The 20,798-nt window shown below is 46.5% G+C and overlaps 2 protein-coding genes across 3 annotated transcripts in view; one reads left to right on the top strand and one right to left on the bottom strand.

Annotated features, from left to right (window-relative positions):
* Positions 1-9,312, top strand: part of Aco1 (aconitase 1) — a 46,185-nt gene extending 36,873 nt beyond the window's left edge. Inside the window, exons 18-21 of the mRNA XM_057790669.1 lie at positions 1,149-1,296; positions 4,031-4,153; positions 5,903-6,088; positions 7,089-9,312. Coding sequence (XP_057646652.1) covers positions 1,149-1,296; positions 4,031-4,153; positions 5,903-6,088; positions 7,089-7,202 — 571 coding nt within the window. The 3' untranslated portion in view covers positions 7,203-9,312. The remainder of the gene's footprint in view (positions 1-1,148; positions 1,297-4,030; positions 4,154-5,902; positions 6,089-7,088) is intronic.
* Positions 9,313-14,522: 5,210 nt separating this feature from the next.
* The window catches only part of Rigi (RNA sensor RIG-I), a 43,216-nt gene continuing 36,940 nt past the window's right edge, over positions 14,523-20,798 (bottom strand). For both annotated transcript variants that reach the window (XM_057790988.1, XM_057790989.1), the window contains exons 17-18: positions 18,450-18,593; positions 14,523-15,858 (exon numbers count right to left, since the gene is read on the bottom strand). In XM_057790988.1, coding sequence (XP_057646971.1) covers positions 15,562-15,858; positions 18,450-18,593 — 441 coding nt within the window. In that variant the 3' untranslated portion in view covers positions 14,523-15,561. The remainder of the gene's footprint in view (positions 15,859-18,449; positions 18,594-20,798) is intronic.

Here is a 20,798-nt window from a genome sequence, read left to right as displayed (position 1 = left end):
ACACTGCTCATGAGCTTCCTAAGCAAGCGCATGTCTTACGCTCAGCATCAGCCCCCTCCCAAGCCATGGCAGAGCCTGCTTGAGGGCCAATGGCAGCGATGTAACCTGACATTCATTGTCACGTCCTGTTGGGACAGTGTGGACAAAACCTCCTCACAACTGCAACTCGCTCCCACTCACCCTCTCAGACCTGTCGATATCTGTAGCTTCATCTGCATCATCTGCCCGCTGAATATAGATGACTTCGGGGATTCCCTGAGACTCATGGGAGGAGAAAAAGAGTCCTGATTTCTGTCCTCTCTTCTGAATCAGTTTCTTTGGAGAGAGGGCTCAAAGCAAATTTGAGAAGCAGAACAAACAATTTTTTCTCTGGGAGTGATTGTCTTGACACAGGAACTGTTTAGGGAAATGAATGCAAGCAATTATAATGTCCCCTCCCCGCAATGCACAAACCAGCAACATTTTTGGACAGGGTTTCAGAGGTCCTGAGGCATGCTTGCCTGCTCCTGAAGCCCGACCAGAAGCTCTCTTCACCACCAAATAGAGGCCTAAAAGTCCCATCGTGTTAGCACCCCACCCCCACCCCGGCATTGTAGGAAACAGGCCAGTGAGCTGTGCTGTGTCCACGAAACTTGCTGTCCCGGGCCTGCGAAGTTCCTTTCCTTGGTTCTCACGCACACGATAGAGACGGGATCAGACATTCCCTTGTGCCTCGTTGGCCCCGCCGTGACTCTTTTCCTCTGGACGGTCGTGTATCATGTTGCCACCGCGCTGCTTCACTTTACATTGAGGCCCTGATTGTTCAGGGACAAATTCAGGCCCCTCCCGGCTAGTCTGTGGAGTGTATTTAGTGGTCTCCCATTCTCTGGTGCACCTGGCTGCCTCCCTATTATTTTTGATTCAGTTTTGACCTTATATGTAGCTCCTGTGTTAAGAGGACGAACCCTCCTTCCAGACCTGAACGGCCCTTGAGTTGGCCCTGGCGAGCACGGATCCCTGCCTTCTCTGCCCCTGGTTGGCTCTCCCAGTTGAGGCAGTACCTGGCAGGCTCAGTGACATGCTGCGTTTAGAGCATTTTCTCGCCTATGTGTAAGCTAGGTTTCCTCTTTCCTCACATCGCTAAAGAGCTCCCCCACTTCTGTTATCAGCCTGACGCCCCGAGAGTTCAACTCTTACGGCTCCCGCCGAGGAAATGACGCCATCATGGCACGGGGGACCTTCGCCAACATTCGCCTGCTGAACAAGTTTCTGAACAAGCAGGCTCCTCAGACTGTGCATCTTCCTTCAGGAGAAACCGTGAGTACAGTCTCTTCTTTCAGGAACCAGTGTCTGCCAGGCTTCAGAGCCTGGCTCTTCACAGTGGCTTTCCTGTCTTCACAGCTGTGGCCTGCCTGGTGTGGGAGCAGGGAGGTCGCTTGCTGGCCCCACTAGCTTAGACCCGAAACAATCACATAGAAACTGTATTAATTAAATCATTGCTTGGCCCATTAGCTCTAGCTTCTTATTAGCTAATCTCTTACATTTTAATTTAACCCATTTCTATTAATTTGTGTATCGCCACGTGACAGTGGCTTAGAGGCTAAAGTTCCCAGCATCTGTCTCCAGCAGCTCCAACACTTCTCTCTGACTCTGCCTCCTTTCTCCCCGCATACAGCCTAGCTTTCCCCACTAGTTCTGTTATTCCCTGCCATATGCTCAAAGCAGTTCTTTATTCATTAACCAATAAAAGCAACACACAGACAGAAGGACCTCCCACACCAGCCTGGCTTCCTACAGGTCTTGCTAGGTGTCCGTCTGTATGTGTGACATTTACCCTGGTAGAGATTACAGTCTCTTGCTGCTTACTAGTTGGGTACCATGGTTAAACTTAGTCTCATTTCATGGAAGCTGAGCTCAAAAATCAAAATCTCTGAGTGAAATTTCCTGTGTTTAAAGTGCTTAAAGACTAAATTCCAGATTATTCAGCATATTTATCACAAAGAGCTATGGTGTGTCCCCACTGGCATTTGTTTTAATCCACTTCATCCACAGCAAAAGGAAGGGTCACGGCGGCCCTTTGAGGTCTGGCCAATCCTATAGGAGCTGATTGAAGCTGGTTTATATGTTGGAGTTGTTTATTTGTAGATGTGGTTGTATGAGGTGGGTTCTGTACACAGAGCCACCTGAGGTGAGGTCCTAGAGCTAGCTATTTACCTCTCTGGGCCTTTCTGTAAATTTGTGACCTAGAAAAAACACCAACCATATGTGACTCTGAGGCTTAAAACAAGATGGGATGGTCTGTAAGATCTAGATGGTAGTACATCCGCAGGTCCCCCAAGAGTGTGACCCGCCAGCTTCCTTCTTTTCTCATATTTTTCTTTTACTGAAAATAGACTTTTTTCATACAATATATTCTAATTACAACTCCCCATCAACAATAGCTTATTTGAGCTCCTCCCCTCTCCCATCCAGAGCCACAAAACAAACAAATCAGAAGAGACCAAAGTAAACAGGCCGGGCATTGGAGACTCACACCTTTAATCCCAGTGCTCAGGAAGCAGTGGCAGGCCGATCTCTGAGCTTGAGGCCAGCCTGGTCTACAGAGTGAATTCCAGAACAGCCAGGGCTAAACAGAGAAACTCTGTCTCAAAACAACCAAAACACACACACAAGCAAACAAGAAAAAAAGCATAAGAAACACATATTATAGATGCAGAGACAAAAATGTTTGCACACATATGAATCCTATAAAAACACAAAACATATATGCACAAAGAAATCTGTAAATTTAAAAAAAAAAATGCCCTGACAAAATATTATGAGGCAAAGAACCTCTAAAGATGCCACTGAGTCACTTTCATTGCAAGTGGTCATCAACTGTGGTAGATTCTGGGTTAGGGCTGTGGACTTACATGTATGTCCCCTCTCTGCACTGGGACTCTATCTGCTGCGGGCCTCATGTGTGTTTTCATGGTCTGAGTTCATATGTGCATTCTGCCTGCTGTGTTTTTAAGCCTTGATTCCTTGATGTCCTCCAGCCCCTCTGGCTCTTACGCTCTTCCGATCCTCTGTAGTGTGTTTTGGTCTTTTACTCTTTGGCTTTTGGGACTTTGTTGGGGGCCTGCCACCCAGCTGCCAGATAAATCATACATGGAGGCTCATTCTTAGTTGAGTGCCTAGTCTTATCTTGGCTTGTTTCTTGCCACCTTTTCTTAAATTATCCTATCTATCTTTGCCCTTGGGGCTTTTATCTTTCTCTATTCCTGTATACTTTTTCTTTCCTTCTTACTCAGTGTCTGGCTGTGTAGCTGGTTAGCTGTCCCCTGAGGTCCTCCTTGTTGGAAGGAACTGCTTATTAAAATACTGCTTGGCCCATTAACTCTAGCTTCTTATTGGCTAACTCTTATATTTATTCATTAACCAATAAAAGCAACACATTAATCCCAGGCCCAGCCATCCACCAGGATATTAACATGTTTAGGTAAACCCTATTTTAGAGTTTAACGGAAGTCTTGTCTTGAGCCCCTTCCTCAGTCACCAGTGATCCCGTCAGATGTCTGGGGAATTCTCAGCTCAACAGACTGTCCTGTGAGGAGCAGATTTGTTAGTGGAGTATGTGTCTCGTTACTAAATTAGCTGAGCCCTCCTGGCCTGCTGCTTCATGCTTCGGTGCGTGCTTCTGCTGCATCTGCCTGGGCTGCGTGGAGAGGGCAAGAAGACTTTGCATTTGATGTTGTTTCTAAACATACCACCTTGCCTTGCCACCTTCAGAACTGACCCCTGCTGGGCCTCTACTATTGGGCCAAAACCCAGGCTTCATGGTTTTGTCTTTTAAGTTCCAGATGGTTTAGTCAGTGGAAGAGAAGGAAAAGAAAAGTGGATGTGGTTCCCTTTGTCCTCTGATGCCCTAGGATTTGAATATATAATACTGGGCAGCAGTAAGGTTCAGTCTGGGAGAAATGAGTAGATGAGAGCTAACTGGGGACTCACAACCTAGACATGGCCAGGTTTTCAGTTTCTCATTGACTTAGCTGTCTTTCTTCTTCCTCAGCTTGATGTGTTTGATGCTGCTGAGCGGTACCAGCAGGCTGGACTTCCCCTGATTGTTCTGGCTGGCAAAGAATACGGTTCAGGCAGCTCCCGAGACTGGGCAGCCAAAGGCCCTTTCCTGCTGGTACGGATGGAGCAGAGGCTTCCTGGTGGGGCAGCCTTCTAGAACTGGGCCGGGAGTGGGGAGGGTGCCTGGGAAGAAGTGCTACGGCTTTGTTTCCAAGATTATGAAAGAGCAGGTTGTGGACGCATGTGCTGTTCACCCAGCCTGCTTCTCTGTGCATCTAGACTTTTCCACTGAGACGGTAACAGTCCAAGGAGAACCGGCTCACAGGGATTAATTGGGTGGGCTTGGGACCAGCAGCCATGGACTCTGGGTATCTGTAGATAACTTTGGAGGAGAAAGCCTGTGAGGGCTAACACATTCAGAAATGTGTATGCAGTTGTCTTTTTTTAATATATAGAAAAAACTAGCATGGCTTTCATAATTGTCACTACTCTAGACGGAGTGGGACCTGGGAGCCACTAGAGGAGGTAGATTAAAGTCCCATGCAACCACCAGACAGTTTATACTGTGAGAGTTAAGAAGGGTCACATTGGTAAAACTCCCATGAGTTCATGCTATATACAGTCACAAGGACAAGCCGCATATAGCAAAAACATGTTTTTTCATAGAGATGTATAAAGGATAATTTAAACATTTAGTTGAATTGAATCATGACAACAAGCAATAGTGAGTAATCTGAAATAAACTCACTCCTATCCAGTGCGCCTGGGAGGAGCACAAAAACATCCCAAGAGCAAATCCATGTTTTAAAGAAACTGAGGTCACAAGACTCTTGTCTTGTTTCTTGGAGTGTTCTCACAAGCACTCAGAACTCTGCTCACATGACCCCGTTCCTGGGCCATGTCCCAACACATAATTGATTAAGATTATTGTCCTCGGTAAATGTAAGGTGCAAAAGGCAAGCTGCACGGGAGCAGTGAGGAGTTGGCTCCTTTAGAGGCTAGGTTAAAGTAAGAGTGGGTGCTTTTCTTCTAAGTGACACGTGTTCAGTCTGTTCATGTGTATGTGGGTGCACACGTGAGTACCCATGCAGCCACAGGTCAGATGAAACCTCTCTCTCTCTCTCTCTCTCTCTCTCTCTCTCTCTCACACACACACACACACACACACACTCCTACACCTCACACCCCTGCAAGGTTCTGGTGCAGCAGCTCTGAGGTGGTATCTAAGAATTTATACCTACAAGGAAAGCCTAGCTAATCCAGTTCTCTGCTGTATTGGTTACTGTTGTATATTGCCAATTACACCCTAACAACAAAGGTTCTTCAATGGAAGCTGCATAGCAACACTGTTCAGCGCAGTTCAGTCCTGGAACAGGAAGCGTGAAAGGAGTGCACACCGATCATTCGCTTGGGAGCCCATTCTCTCTTGATAAACCCTTGGAATCTGCTGATGTGTGCCCACAGTAAAAGAAAACCCAAGGGAAAGGAAGCGATTTTTTAATATTCTGATATGCATTGCAGATACAAATTAGCGGAGGGCTTTTGTTTCTCAAAGTGGCTGTGTGGTCCGACAGCATGGGTTCAAATACTACATCAAACACAACATAAAACCCCCTTAATAAGAGTGGTGAGTAATAGCATCTGCTGCTTTCAGAATTGGTAAGGGCAGGAAAGAATCCCTGATTGCTGTATATTGTAGACAACCTATAAGACTCACTACTGAGTTATTTGTAACTAGAAGGTAGCACTTTCGATGATCGACTAGCAGGTACTCAGAATCTAGCTGTGAGAATCTCTGAAGAATTTGTGTATCTCCTAAAGAAGAACTTGGAGCTGTGTCCAAACTTCTCTCTTGGCTCACCAGGGAATCAAAGCTGTCCTGGCAGAGAGCTATGAGCGCATTCACCGCAGCAACCTGGTCGGGATGGGGGTGATCCCCCTTGAGTATCTGCCCGGTGAGACTGCAGACTCGCTGGGACTCACGGGTCGGGAACGGTACACTATCGACATTCCTGAAACCCTTAAGCCGCGCATGAAGGTTCAGATAAAGGTGAGCAGAGCGTCTGCAGGCTGGACCTGAAGCCAGGGCCTGCTGATTGTCATCGACTGCGAGGAAGAGATGAGTGGAGGGAGGGGCGTTAATGAAAATATGATCAACAGATCCTGTATGCACTCCTCCATGAGCATCATCCGAGCTCCAGGCTTTAATTAGCCCCGTGGTTGTGGTTTAGTTGAGAAATGTCCCCATAGCCTCTGGCGTTTGAACTCTTGGCAACCAATGGCAGTGCTGTCTGGGCCGCCTGTGGCCTTGTGGGGGAAGCGTGTTACCATGTTACCGGGGGCAGAGCTTGAGAGCTCAGAGCCTCACAATTACGGTTCCCTCTCTCAGATAGTTGAGGATCTGAACGCTCAGCTTCCTGCTTCTGCAGCCTTGCCTGCCCCTTGCTGCCACGCCCCCACACCATGATATCTTATCTCTCTGGAACTACAAGCCGAGCTAAACTCCTCTAAGTTGCTTTGTTCACAGCATTTTACACGGAAGGCAACAGGAAGTAGCTAACATAGAGGCAGTGACACATCCTTAGGAGAGGCAAGAATAAAGTGCCCAGCGCCAGAGTCCCAGGGGGACTTAGCACTACAGAGGCAGCTGCTGAGGTCACCGGATGACCCCAGGCAGCAGCTGGAGCAGCTGCCCAAAGAACAACCTCAGTGAGACCCCTGCTGCCCAGAAAAGACTTAGGAGAAAGCATCATCTGTGTCCTGGGAGGCTACCTTGTTCCCGCGTGCCTCTCACCTGCACCGTTAATTCTGCAGTAGTCCTGCAATCCTCAACCTTCGGTGGGCACGTGAATCCCCGGGGCTCTTGTTGAAATGCACGCACTAACCCAGGGGGTCTGGCTGAGTGCAGAGACCGCTGGTTCCATACGCGGCTAGCACTGCTGCCTTTTGGGCCGCACCTCAGCTGAGGCTAGCGGGCAGCTGGGTGGAATTTCCCTGAGGCGGGCGTCTTGGCCCCTCCCTCAGCTCACTCTGCCCCTTTGCCTTTGCAGCTGGACACTGGGAAGACCTTCCAGGCTGTGATGAGGTTCGACACTGACGTGGAGCTCACTTACTTCCGGAACGGAGGCATCCTGAACTACATGATCCGCAAGATGGCCCAGTAGGAGCTGGTCTCCCAGGAGACCTGCCCCGTGGGTGCCAGAGACAGCGAGGTACCAAGCCCCAGCAGCTGAGGCCTGGTAAAGCAGCCACCTCTACCTCATATGAGGGGAGTGCCAAGATGAGCAAGTGGGCTCTGCCAATGCTGGAGGCACCGGGCCAGGACTTTCTACATTCTTGCTTTGTTCATCTTTTTATCCTTTTCTATAATTTGGAATCTAGAATCATGGGAAGGTCGGTAGTACCGAAAAGAGAACTAGCTTGTCTCTAAGTTACTGATCACCGGACATTGATTTTTTTCACTCTGACTAATCATCAACTGAACACTAGCCAGTATTCTTAGAAGTATCTTCTAGCCTTTTTACTGTTCTTCTCTGCTCAGTGAACCTTTCCTCAGAGAGCCCGTTCCTCTATACTTTACACCAGTGTTAACTGACATAGGTAAGAACTTCTTCACACTTCAGATCATAGCAGTGATGTCTTCCCCTCCTTCTAGGTGAGCAGAACCCTGGTGGGTAGGTCAGCCATCAAAGGGGTTTATGTACATTTCAATCAATGTGAGAAATCGTCTTGACCATTTTCAACATTTGTTGAGAGGGGGGCCTTTGTCTGAAAGTAACTGGGGAGAGAGACAGGATTTCTAATTTGAATAAGATTAAATATATTTTCATGAAAATCTGTCGGCTTTAGAATTGAGTTCTGTTGGGAATGTGACCACAGTGCTATGACCCGGAGAGCCATATGAGCCCTGAGACGCCTTCATATCTGCTCCTTCCACCACTGTTTCTGGACCGCAGACACCAAGGGACTGTCAAGGAGCCAGTGTGTGAGCTGCCTGTTGAGAGCAACGGGAAAGAAGAAGGGTCCTTCTTCCTTGGTTGCAGCCCCAGCAAGGAGCAAACCGTGGCCTCTGGGTGCCCTAAAATCTGTTCACTCATTTTCACAGCGGGGATTATTTCGTGGTGTGCCATAGACTATGAATCATCCATCCCCATCCTGTTCGAGAACATGTGGGAGCTTGCACATGCATATGCACACACACGCACATGTGCACACAAACACACACACCTTCTCTGGAAGCTGGCTTGCTGCCGTTTGCTTGGCTCTCAGTGTGAGCCTGGTTTCTTTGGATGAGAACTAGAGCTGAGGATGTTACTATGCTATGCATGGCCTGACCCCTGAGCCTGGATTCCAGACTAGCCAGTGCTTCTGTTATGGATTACAATTTCCACTGGGGGAGGGGTTGCCTTGTGCCTCTGTGGCAGTTTGAATGCAATTGGCCCCCATAATTCCAGAGGGAGTGGCACTATTAGGAGGCGTGGCTTTGTTAGAGTGGGCGTGGACTTGTTGGAGGAGGAAATCTATCACTGTGGGTGTAGTGTGAATTCGAATTGGTTTTAATAATAAAAACTGGAGTCAGATACTGCGGTGAAGACTGAAAGATCAGAGAAGTAAAGCAGCCAGCCCCTAGTTCTTACCACTCCAAAATCCTCAGACCCAAGGGGGCAAGATCCTGTCTCTATGGATCCTCAGACTGAATGCGATGAGTCCCTGTCTCCTCCTGCCCAACCAATCCTTTCCTGTCTCCACCTCCCTAGTGCTGGGATTAAAGGTGTGAGCCACCACCAGCTGACTCTGTTTCTCTTTAAGACTAGATCAGTAGCCCAGGGTGGCCTTGAATTTACAGAGACCCACTGGCTCTGAGTGCTGGGATTAAAGGTGTGTCCACTGCCTGGCCTCTATGGCTAACTAGTGGCTTAGCTCCGAACTCTTCAGGCAAGCTTTATTTGTTAGGTCACAAACAAAACATTACCACACTGGGGGTGGCCTTTGAGTTCTCTTTCTCAAGCTTCCCTCCATGTGCACAACCTCCTGTTGCCTCTGAATCAAGACATAGAACTCTCAGCACCAGCGCTGCATCTGCCTGCAGGCCACAGTGTTCCCCATCCTAACAGTAGCAGACCTCTAAAACTGCAAGTGAGCCACCTCGATTAAATGCTTTTATTTGCCAGGCGGTGGTGGCGCATGCCTTTAATCCCAGCACTAGGGAGGCAGAGGCAGGCGGATCTCTGAGTTCAAGGCCAACCTGGTCTACAACAGCTAGTTCCAGGACAGGCTCCAAAGCTACAGAGAAACCCTATCTTGGAAAAAAAAATGCTTTTATTTATAAGAGTTGCCATAGTCGTGGTGTGTCTTCACAGTAATAAAAACTCTACTAAGACAGTCTCTTAATTTTTTTAACTGAAAAAATAAAAAAATTTATTTACTTTGTACATGATTTATTTAAATATATAAACATTGTAGAGTGACTAAATTGGGCCTCACATACTTTCTTTTTATGGTGAGAATACTTCCAAGAATGTATTTTGAAAAGAATATATAGTGTATAGATATGAACAGCCGTCAGCATGCTGTACCACAGAACTCCCAAGTTCCTTCCTCCTGAATGAACTCCCGTTCCCTTTCATGTTTTCACGTGCGCTTGCAGTGCTTTCTCCCATTTTCTCCACAGCTGGTTCTTCACTGCTCCCTTTTTATTTCGATGCTCGTCTTAGCCCCTTACAGTGACTGCTGCGTCATCAGACTTTAGACATGATGAGGTTGTGCAGTCATTTGTCTTTTGTGAGCCACACGTGGTGGATTTGTGAGTGCACATGCACCCTGTTTTCTCTGTTGACTCAGCCGTGGGTAAACACTAGACAGGAGGCAGATTTCATACGTTGGCTTTTGTGAATGATGCCGAAATGGATGTTGGGGCAGGTGTCTCTTCAACATGCTGCTTAGATCCCTTTGGATGCGTACCTAAAGAGGAATGGCTGTGTCCTAAGCATGTTCTTTTTGAGTTTCCAGAGGGCGCCATACTGTTTCCATAGTTTCTTTGCATGTGCATGTGTGTGCTCACGTCCTCCTCCATGCTGTCGCTGTACTAACCTCTCATCTTTCCAATAATGAGCATGCTCAAGGATTTGAGGAGAGAACTCAGGGTTTTATTGGCAGCTCCCTGATGATACATGATGTTGAGTATATTTTCAAATACACGTTGGTCATTTTGTAACTTCTTTTGAGAAATGTCTCAGTCCTTTACCCATTTTTAATTGAATTATTTGTTTTTGTGGTTGAATTTTAATACCGCACATTCTAGATATCAACTATCAAATAGTTTCTCTTATTTTGCAGGAATATAATATTTATGAGGTTTTTTTGCACATTTCTAAAATGCTTCCTGTTGCTGGTAGGTGAGGACTTCCTTCTGTGTCGCTCTGGTTGCTTAGCAGCGATGTTGTCCCTTTGTCCCTTTGTCTTCTCACACCTTCCCGTGTGAGCAGGTGATGCTCTTCATTGGCGTCTTTTGTGTGCCGACCAGAGGACTGAAGTGTGCTCACCTGGAGATCCTCAGGGGTCATGTGATACTACAGGCTGTTTTAGAAGCCAGTGACACTCTGATCACATATAAAAAACTCCCTCCCACATTTTTTTTTTTTTTTTTTTTTTTTTTTGGTTTTTTCGAGACAGGGTTTCTCTGTGGTTTTGGAGCCTGTCCTGGAACTAGCTCTGTAGACCAGGCTGGTCTCGAACTCACAGAGATCCGCCTGCCTCTGCCTCCCGAGTGCTGGGATTAAAGGCGTGCGCCACCACCGCCCGGCTCCTCCCACATTTTGTATCTTAATTCCACACTTGACATGTTTTTATATCGTGCATCTCTTACCAAATGATTGTAACCGTTGAACATCTTAATAGCGTTAACTTTAACCCTTTAAAATGGAAGTAAATGGCAGTAAAAGATCTACATACCTAGGCTGTGTTCTCCAAGTGTGTGCTTGCTTTACCTGTGAGTTTTGTGCTGTTGTGTCTTTTCTTGTTCCTCACTCCGGCTTGAAGAGCCGCCTGTGGCATTTCCTTTGACAAGTCTGTTGGAGATGACGTGGTCATCTTACATGGGGAAAGCCTTTTTCCTGTCTTCATCTTAGAATAGATGTTCTAGGAACAATATTTTTGACTGGCAGCTTTGAGAGTTAGGATGTTTGATCTTGGTCTTCTTGGCCTCTAGGAATGTCTGTGCTTACGCTATCCAGATGCTGTCGCAGCAGCCTGAGTGGACGAGGACACTGGTCGTGAGGGCAGTGTCTTGTGGCTGTGACCCTGGCCCTTTCACTCTCAACTCTATCCAAACATATCTTCTGTCTTTCCGCGTCAGTATTCTTGGCCTATGCCCTATGCTCATCCAAAATAAGACTGTACAACCTATTACCTAAGTTCTCGAGGTGGCCCACTTACTCTCCAATTGGAAGTACAGCTCCTGCTGGTTGCACCCACTTCTTCCTCTTGGAAAGGGAGGATAATCTCATTGGTGTTTATGACTTTCCAGTGCACTACTGCCTTATTCTTCCTGAAGGACAGGCATTCCTTAGCATCCAGAATGAGTTAATTGGCGAGTTTACTTAACACAGCAACAAAGTACATGTACCTTTCGTGGTGTGTATGTGTGTGTATACAGGGCAAAGGAAGGATATGCTAGTCGTGTCCATTTTAAGCAAAAGGGAAAAAAACTAAATTGGCCCATGTAACTAAAAGGCTAGTGACATCATGGCCTCAGACTTAGATGATTCTAGTGATTTAAACTCAGGCTCCTTACCTATTATCTCCCCTCACGTTCTCATGGGCTCCAAGAGCCATCTCTTTGTTCTTCTGAGTCCTTTCATGGGTCAGGGTTATGGCTAGCATACTATGTTTGCTGTCACTTAATTCTTTGCAAACAGTTGCCTCAGGCACAGGCAATAGGACTTTCTGCTCATCGGTGAAGAACCTTAACTTTGGCCCAGCTTCCTCGGGGTGGTGTCTGAGTTACTGTAATGTAAGAATACACCTTGGCCCAGCTTCCTCGGGATGGTGTCAGTGTCTGAGTTACTCTTCTGCTCCTGTAGGAATACACCCTGACAAAAGCAACATACAGAAGGGCTCATGGTAGAGAAGACATGGCCGCCCGAGGCAGAGTGAACAGGAAGCGGAATCAGCTGTAAAGTCTCTGGATCTATCCCCAGTGACTTACTTCCTCTGGAGAGGCTCCACTGCTTCCTGTTCCACAACCTTCCTAACAGCGCCACCCTCTGGAGACCGTGTTCAAACTGGGTGCCTTCAGACCACCGGTGACACAGTGTGGGGCAGCCAGCCCATGGGTTGTAAGGAGCACAGCCCTGCTTGTGAAAACGGTAACTGTGGTCCCACTGGCTGTTTTAGGAAGCTATTAAATGTCATCACCACAGATGAGACTTAGCACTCAGCTGATTTCTGTTCTCAATCAAATTGCCATAAACAAAGGTAATCAAAGCTGGTATTTTTATTAGGGGTTTTCAAAGTCTGCACCCAGCAAGCCTGTGCGTGTTTATTAGATACAGATTTATAGAATGAATTGGTAGTTATATTTATGGTGCATTAAAACTGTTTACTGATGTGCTCCAGAAGTTGATAGTGCCCTTTGATCTCACCTGTCTGGCTGGTATCCTGGCCATAAATCTATTCCTGAATTTCTACAGGACGCTAATTAACAATGTTCAATGAACAGAAGAAGTGTTTCCAGAACCACTGCTTTAAATGGATGTGAGTGTGCCAGCAACAATACAATGATCACCTGTGCTGTAAATACCAGGCAAGGCCTCCCTGGCTGTGCAGTGCACGCCCCAGAGGCCCTCGCAGCACTGAACCAAAGGACTTGGTCACAGAAACAGTACCGTCTGGTTAGCCTGGCATTTGAAACCTAGTTAACGCTGAGTCTGTCTTAAGTACAGGAGTCAGGATTTATCAACCTTATTGCACAATGAGGCCTTTGAAGACTCCATTTCAGGATGAAAACGCTGTAGGATCAGCACTGACCACAAAATAACAAGGTCTGTGATTGTAGAACAAGCTGTATCTGAACTTCAAAAAGGACACATGCTGGCAACCACTAGGACTCTAATAGGGACCCGTCCCGGGTTCGTGGGAGAGTCCAGATGCAGCCTGCCATTAAGAAGTCCAAAGATCAGCATGCTGGCATTTCTCAGAACCTGCCTGATTTATTCCTGCAGTACTCAATAACCCAGGGTTTGCTCCTTTCCAGGGTATATCTGGCAGTGGCATAACTCAGTGTACAACTCAAATTCTCTGTTCAGTTTCAGCTTTAGTCTGCTTTTTCCCGTTGAAAAAGAAAGGATTATTCCACTTTAAATAACTCATCATTGCCAGGGGCTGGAGAGAGTCGGCTCAGCAGTTAGCACGGAGCACTGGCTGCTCTCGCAGCCTGAGTTCAAGTCTTAGCACCCGCACGGCAGCACACAACCATCTGTAACTGCAGTCTGGGGGGTCCAATGCCCTCTTCTAATGGGCATACAGACATGCAGACAGAACACCTATATACACAAATATATAAATGGTTTTTAATTAATCGAATCACTGTAATATTAAGGGGTTCTTTTCAAATAGTTTCCGGTAGATCTCTCATACATGCCACAGAGTTCTGAACAGTAGCAGCAAAGAGAGACATCACATGTTAAACATGAAGGATGAAAGTCAGTGCTCAGAAAATTTGTTTAACCCACGTTATAGCATCTTAAGAATTTTACCAGTAACCATTACCAATAACTACTATATAGATCATCCTTTTTTCATATATTCTATCAATCAAAAGCCTAAATCCCTGCAGTTTTTTTCCAAAATAAAATTATGTTGCTGGTTAATTGCTCTGGACATCAGAACAAGTGGGAAGTGGGGTGCTATCCCATGTCATTCTGTTGACCTCCAGGGTTGATTTGGGGGGCACACTGTGCACTAGGTAGTCTGGGGATAGTATTCAAATATAAAAATGCCATGTGAAAAGAGTTCTATGGTCACATGATCTCTGCAGTTTTGTTCAGGCCATTCAGGGGGCTAATGAACTACAAATACCTTTTACAAAGGTGTTTACATCACTGTGCTGCCTCCAGAGCAGTACAGTTCTGCCCTAAACTGAAGACAGCACCTTGCTGTGCAGGCAGCAACAAGACTCCGGCACTTATCTCTTGATTTGAAGAACCCCATCCTAAACTCTCTGATGCGTTAGTAAACCTTGACAAGAGATACAGGAATGACATAGTATATATTATACTATATATTATTATATATAATATTAAGTATTATATATTTAAGAAGACAGAACAAACCTTCCATCACAACACTTGAAGGGCAAAACCAGGCAGATCTCTGAGATCAAGGCCAGCCTGGTCTACAGAGAGAGTTCCAGGAATCTAGTCTCAAAAAACAAAAGAAAAGAAAAGAAAAAAACACATTAACTAGAAATAGCCCAAGTGTTAAGTAAACATTAGACTTTATTGAAAATAGCTAGAGCCGAGTATGATTACATAAGCCTTTAATCCCAGCACTAGGGAGATGAGGGGAACTGTGAATTCAAGGCCAGCCTGGTCCACACATCTAGTTTCTGGTCTACAGGGAGATCCTGTCTTAAGGGAAGAGAGGCAAGGGGGGAGGCATGGTTTGAGATGTCTAGTCAAGGAGGGAAAACGGCCCCAGTTAGGACAGACCTTAGAGTAAGATGCATAGCAAAGGCACAGAACAGAGGTACCTTCTCAGCTGTCTGCTATAGTGTTCTAAATTTTAAAGGTATATGTCACTTCAGTACACACGTGTGCATATTGAACCTTGCAGTCACCTATACTTCTGTCAGAATGTGAGTGACAGCCAAAAGCAGGGAAAGAGTCCAATGCAAGAATCAGAAAGTACCCATTGGACTTGGCAGTCTGTCTGGTGGCCTTGAAAAGAACAAAGTCAGAATTCGGTAGATTGTTAAGGGCAAAGCCAGCTTGTGGCAGGCACTTCATCCATCATGGGCAGTTCTGAAAAGTATAAAAGGGAAGTTTTTAACACACACACCCCCACCGCACTGCCACGTGCTATGAGTTACTGGTGACCAAAGTATTCAGTGCTGCAGGTCATGTGCATGTGTTCTGTGTGGACGAGAACTGCTTGGAACAAACATCAGGTTATCTGGCATTGCACATGGTGTAGGCTTGTGTAAGACAGGATTGGTTCATCATTGCTCCCTGGACTATAAGACTCAGGAGCCCCGAGGTCATTTGGGCATTTCTTTCTTTTCTTTTCTTTCTTTCTTTCTTTCTTTCTTTCTTTCTTTCTTTCTTTCTTTCCTTTCCTTTCTTTCTTTCTTTCTTTCCTTTTTTTTTCTTTGGTTTTTCGAGACAGGGTTTCTCTGTAGCTTTGGAGCCTGTCCTGGAACTAGCTCTTGTAGACCAGGCTGGCCTCGAACTCACAAAGACCCACCTGCCTCTGCCTCCTGAGTGCTGGGATTAAAGGCATGCGCTGCCACTACCGCCTGGCTTTTCATATGGGCATTTCTGCAGGGTCAAACTGTTTTCTTTCAAAATGAAAGTCCTTCCACTTTGCGTGCCGCCTCTGAACTCCACTCGCGATATCTTCCACCACAAAACTTTCGATTTTTATGACCGGAATCTCGAACGTCTTATATTTCACATGGATCCCCCAGTCATGGCAGCACTTCTGTATGGCACAGAATATTTTTGCTTTCTTCTCAAAACTGTCGTAGATCTTTGGTTTAGGGTGTGGCTTAGACACAAAGCGCTCCTTAAAAGCATTTCCAAGCACAGTGTAGTGGGATTTCTGTGAGGAAGAGATTGAACACAATAGAATATTAGAAACAGTTCAAAAACGGCTTAAAAATTGCTCAGTAGTCAAGGAGGAAGAGTGAGTGGAATCCCTTTATTTTACAGATGGAAACAGAAGAGACTGTGGACAGAGTCTCCTGCAGGTCAGAGCCGGATCCACGTACTGGGCTTCATGCACGGTTAGGGGAAGGTGCAAGGGAGGTAGCACTGAGCACCCAAGAAGAGGGTACAAGGTCACCAGATGCCAAAAAGGTGCAAACCGAAGCACAGGAATGAACACCCAAGGGCCGGTGTGTGTGTGAAGGGGCTCAGGAGCTGGACTGGACACAGGCACTACCTATAGTTGACTTAAGAGTGTACCCTGCAGAAGCAAGGCAGACCCAGCATCCCATCCTCCAGGGAAATGATGTCTAAAGGGTCCACTGTGAACAAGAAGGCATTGGAATTGACCTTCTACATCTAAAGGATCAGATTCAGAAAACGAATACCACTTGCAATAAGTAATATGCTTCTGGTCCAAATGGTTCCAATAACCCACCCCCTAGCTAGTCCAGCCACGCACCACCCTCCATTGGTTGCAAGAATTATACCAGCATTCATCCCTGGAGGTTTTGCCAACCTTTAATTAAAAGGTTGTTCTTTTTCCGAGACTGGGTTTCTCTGTGTTGCTTTGGAGCCAGTCCTGGAACTAGCTCTTGTAGACCAGGCTGACCTTGAACTCACAGAGATCCGCCTGCCTCTGCCTCCCAAGTGCTAGGATTAAAGGCACGTGCTACCACCGCCTGGCATTTAATTAAAAGTTTTAAGGGGGTCAGACGTGGTAGTGCAGGGCTTTAAGTTCCTGCACAGATTTAAGTGGTTCTCTATGACTTCAAGGTCAGCCTGAGTTTCAGGATAACTAGGGTTTACATAAAGAGACCCTGTCTCAAAAAAAAGGGGGGGCGCCGGGCGATGGTGGCGCACGCCTTTAATCCCAGCACTCGGGAGGCAGAGGCAGGTGGATCTCTGTGAGTTCGAGACCAGCCTGGTCTACAGAGCTAGTTCCAGGACAGGCTCCAAAGCCACAGAGAAACCCTATCTCGAAAAAAAAAAAGGGGGGGGGGGGAGAAAGTCGAAGGCTAACCTGCAAGTGTTACTTTTTTTCTTTTCATTTTTCAATACATGGGTTCTCTATGTAGCCCTGGCTATCCTGAAACCCACTCTCTCAATCTCAGAGGGCCGCCCGCCTCTGCCTCCCAGATGCTGGGAATAAAGGCTGTGTCACCACCATGGCCCCCAGCTGGGCTGCATTTTTTAAATAAGGTGTTTTGCTTTCATTACAGCAATGTTCTGTGGAGCTGGGTAGCAGTGGTAAATGCCTTCAACCCCAGCCCTTGGGAGGCGGAGGCAGATGAATCTCTGAGTTCGATCGAGTTCACTCTACAGAGCAAGTTCCAGAACACACCAAGCAACACAGCAAACCCCTGTCTTGAAAACCAGGGGAAAAAAGAAGTGTTCTCTGTCCCCAAAAAGAAGTTTAGAAAACAAAATAGGGAGAAAGAATTTCTTAACTAGAATATAACATTTTTATATGCTTAGCCTTTATCCTCATTTTCTTTTCTTGACGAAGATGGACCCCACGTTGGTGATCAGACCAAGGTATTGCTGCTCATGGTGCATGCAGTCTTAGGAAAGCATCTTTATAATTTTGTGTTTGGTTTATTTCCTGGCAGGGTTTCACTCTACCATGTGTGTTTCAAAATCTCAGCCTAATTGTTCCTTTGGTATAATTTCTGACATACAGTAAAGTTGCAGAAAGGGCTAGGAAGATTCCTGAATGCCTTTAACCAGGTTCCGCAGAAGCACATAGTTACATGCGTTCACGCATTTCCTAAGCTAAGAAGCCAGCACCAGTGCCTTTCTTTTCATTACAGATTTTTATGCCCAAGCCTTTATTTGTCCCAGGAGCTGATCAAGGACACAACACTGCATCTAGCATTGCTTTCCTTCTCTACAGCCACATGAAGAAACTATTTCTTTGGCGAAAGTGGTGGCGCATGCCTGTAGTCCCTGCTCAGGGGAGGCTGAGACCCAGAAGAGTTGCAAGTTGAAGCCAGCCTGGTCAATATCGTGAGACTGTCTTTCAAAGGGATTTTCTTATTTTTATCTAAGGGACACACAATTGTCCATACTCATGGTATGCAGTGTGATAATCTGAGCATGGAATGACCACGTTGGAGCAGTTAACATTCCCTTCTGCCCGAACAATTTTCACCTCTTCATGTTATGAAGCTTTGAATTTCCCACGTCTGATTTGTTTGGAATGAACGGGAAACAGTGCTTGCCCTGGCGTGTGGGAGAGCCCTAACCCTTATCCATGTGGCCTGCTGTAATTAGACCTCCCTCTCCTGCCTAGCCTCCAGCACCTCTATTCCACTTCATGCTTCCATGATATCAGCTTTTCTGGCCCCCACACAAAAGCACAACTTTATTAATACAAGGACCATGGACAACAGCCACATCAGAAGCCATAGTGTCCTAGCTACAAACGTCTTTCCGGGAGATGAGATGCTTTAACCGGTACCCGGGACTGCCAGGGCGGCTCACCTCCACCACTCGGATGTCAGTCGTGTAGCATGCAAAGGCCTTGCATTTCCCACACAGCAGTTTCTTATTTTCCTTATCAGGGGTTGGTTGTGGCTTGCGTTGACTATCTCTGATGAACTTTTCATCCAACTGTATGCGTTGAACCTACATGCCAAAGGAAAAGTCTCTTGAATGACCATAACTAGCACATGAAGGTCAATGCACACAGCCACAACACGCGTGCGCGCGCGCACACACACACACACACACACACTCACTCAAATATAATTTCCATGGGCACACAACTCCTATTCGTACTGTTTGGTTTGTAAAAGTCACGGTTCTCTGAACTCTTTGGTTATCAGGGTTTAATCCATCCTCCATTAATCTTTCAATTACTTTCCCAAACACGCCCGTCAAATAGTCACATGAGCCATGCTTTCGACTTTCTACAAAACCTTAGAAACCCTTCACAAATGACCCATCATAGGCGTGCTTCAGACATAACATAAGCCGAAGAAACGGATGGAGAGGAGAAAGAGTCCTCTCTGTCTGCGACCTCTCCTGGAGCACAGAACATATTGCTGAAGTCCAGCACAGTGGAATGCCGGCACAGGGCGGCTGGATTCTAACTCCACATGTCAACTGGCCGAGTAGAGAAAGAATGGGGCATTATGACAAACCAAATGAAAGATTATGAAGAGTGAGGAGAGGGTGGACCGGCCAGAAACACCAGGGTCCTGGGAATAACATGATGGTGGGCTCCCTGGATTTTCTGTTCATCTGCTATGTGCAGACTTAAAGCCGAAGCAGTTGACATCAGAAATGCCCAGAGGTAGAAACTGAAAATCCCCCAGAAAAGCCTGCTGTCCCTCAGCAAAGGGCCAGAACAGGGCACCTTGCAGACAAAATCTTTAGATTTTTAGAGCTTAAAGTTCAGACAATATAACTGCCTTGCTCTATGGGTAGAGAGGGCACTGGGGCCCAACCCCTCCGTACCTCTGCCAGCACAAAGGAGGAACTAAGATTTCTACTTTACAAAGCTAATTAGGCCCCAATTGTCAGGATGGAGTCAGGGACTTCAGCCCCGTTGACAGGAAGACTCTGTGAGGAGACAGAAACCCCCTCCACCCAGCAGTAACAAAGGCATCCCTCCCCTTGTTCCTGTCAGAGGTTGGACACCTGCTGTGTCCCTCCCCTTGCTCCTATCACCTACTTCCACCAGTGGGGAAGAAGCAAGGACCCTACCCCCTCAATAGAGCCAAGCCAGTAGCCAGCTAACACAGAAGACCAGGAAGGGTCAGAGTCTCAGGAACAGCAAATGAAAACATCTAAGTTGCAAACATCTCTGCTCGTATCATAAAACAGAAGACCTCACACTGAATGAAAAAGGGGCAATCAATGATGCCAATGCTGAAATAGTAAGAATTGCATGGAACGGAGATGAACAGCCAGGGTAAAAATGCTTCAATGAACAATCACACACATTTGATTATGGAAAAACATGCAGGTTCCTAACAACTCGGACTAAAAGCTCAACAGATAGACTGGACTAGAGGAGACCAAGAAGCAATCATGAACTAAAAATTAGAACCAACGCTGGAGAGATGGCTCAGCAGTTAATAACAAGGACTGGCTGCTCTCCACACTGTGAACTACCTGAGTTACCATCATATCCTGAACCTTCTATTATAGACATGAGTTCTTGGCTTCCCTGGACTGCACACTTTGGGCCGCAACATGGTAACCAGAGAATTCCTGGGGGCACAGTGGTCTAATTGCACCATCCAACACACAACCTCGTAGCAAACTGTGACTCAAGCCAATTTCCAAGTTCAAATCCAGGCCCCAAGTCCTCATTAAAACCACAAAAGAGGTTCTCACCCCAGAACCACATCTTTTTGTTTTTCTTTTCTTTTCTCTTTTGGTTTTTCGAGACAGGGTTTCCCTGTGTAACAGTCTTAGCTGTCCTGGAACTAGGTCTTGTAGACCAGGCTGGCCTCGAACTCACAGGGATTCATCTGCCTCTGCCTCCCAAGTGCTGGGATTAAAGGTGTGCACCAACACCACCCAGCCTTATTGTTTTTCTTTTATGGCACTTTCACACAGAGTGGTCATGATGTTCTGTTCTCATTGCCACCTCCCCAAGCTGGTCTTCCTCCCCACCCCACCGTATGTCCTCCCTTTCACATCCCATAGATCCCTTTTATCTCTAATTCCAACAACTGAGAGGTAGAAACAGGAGGATGTAAAGTTCAAAATGACCCTCAGCTTCATAGCCAGTTCAAGTTGAGAGCCAGCCTGAACTACTTGGGGCCCTTTTAAAAAAATAACAGAAACACACCATACACATACACACTCACACACACC

Source organism: Chionomys nivalis, chromosome 16, assembly GCF_950005125.1.
Source record: "Chionomys nivalis chromosome 16, mChiNiv1.1, whole genome shotgun sequence".
In the NCBI taxonomy this organism is placed as follows: domain Eukaryota; kingdom Metazoa; phylum Chordata; class Mammalia; order Rodentia; family Cricetidae; genus Chionomys; species Chionomys nivalis.
The sequence above is the reverse complement of the archived record's forward strand: the minus strand, read 5'-3'. Positions and strand labels throughout refer to the sequence as shown.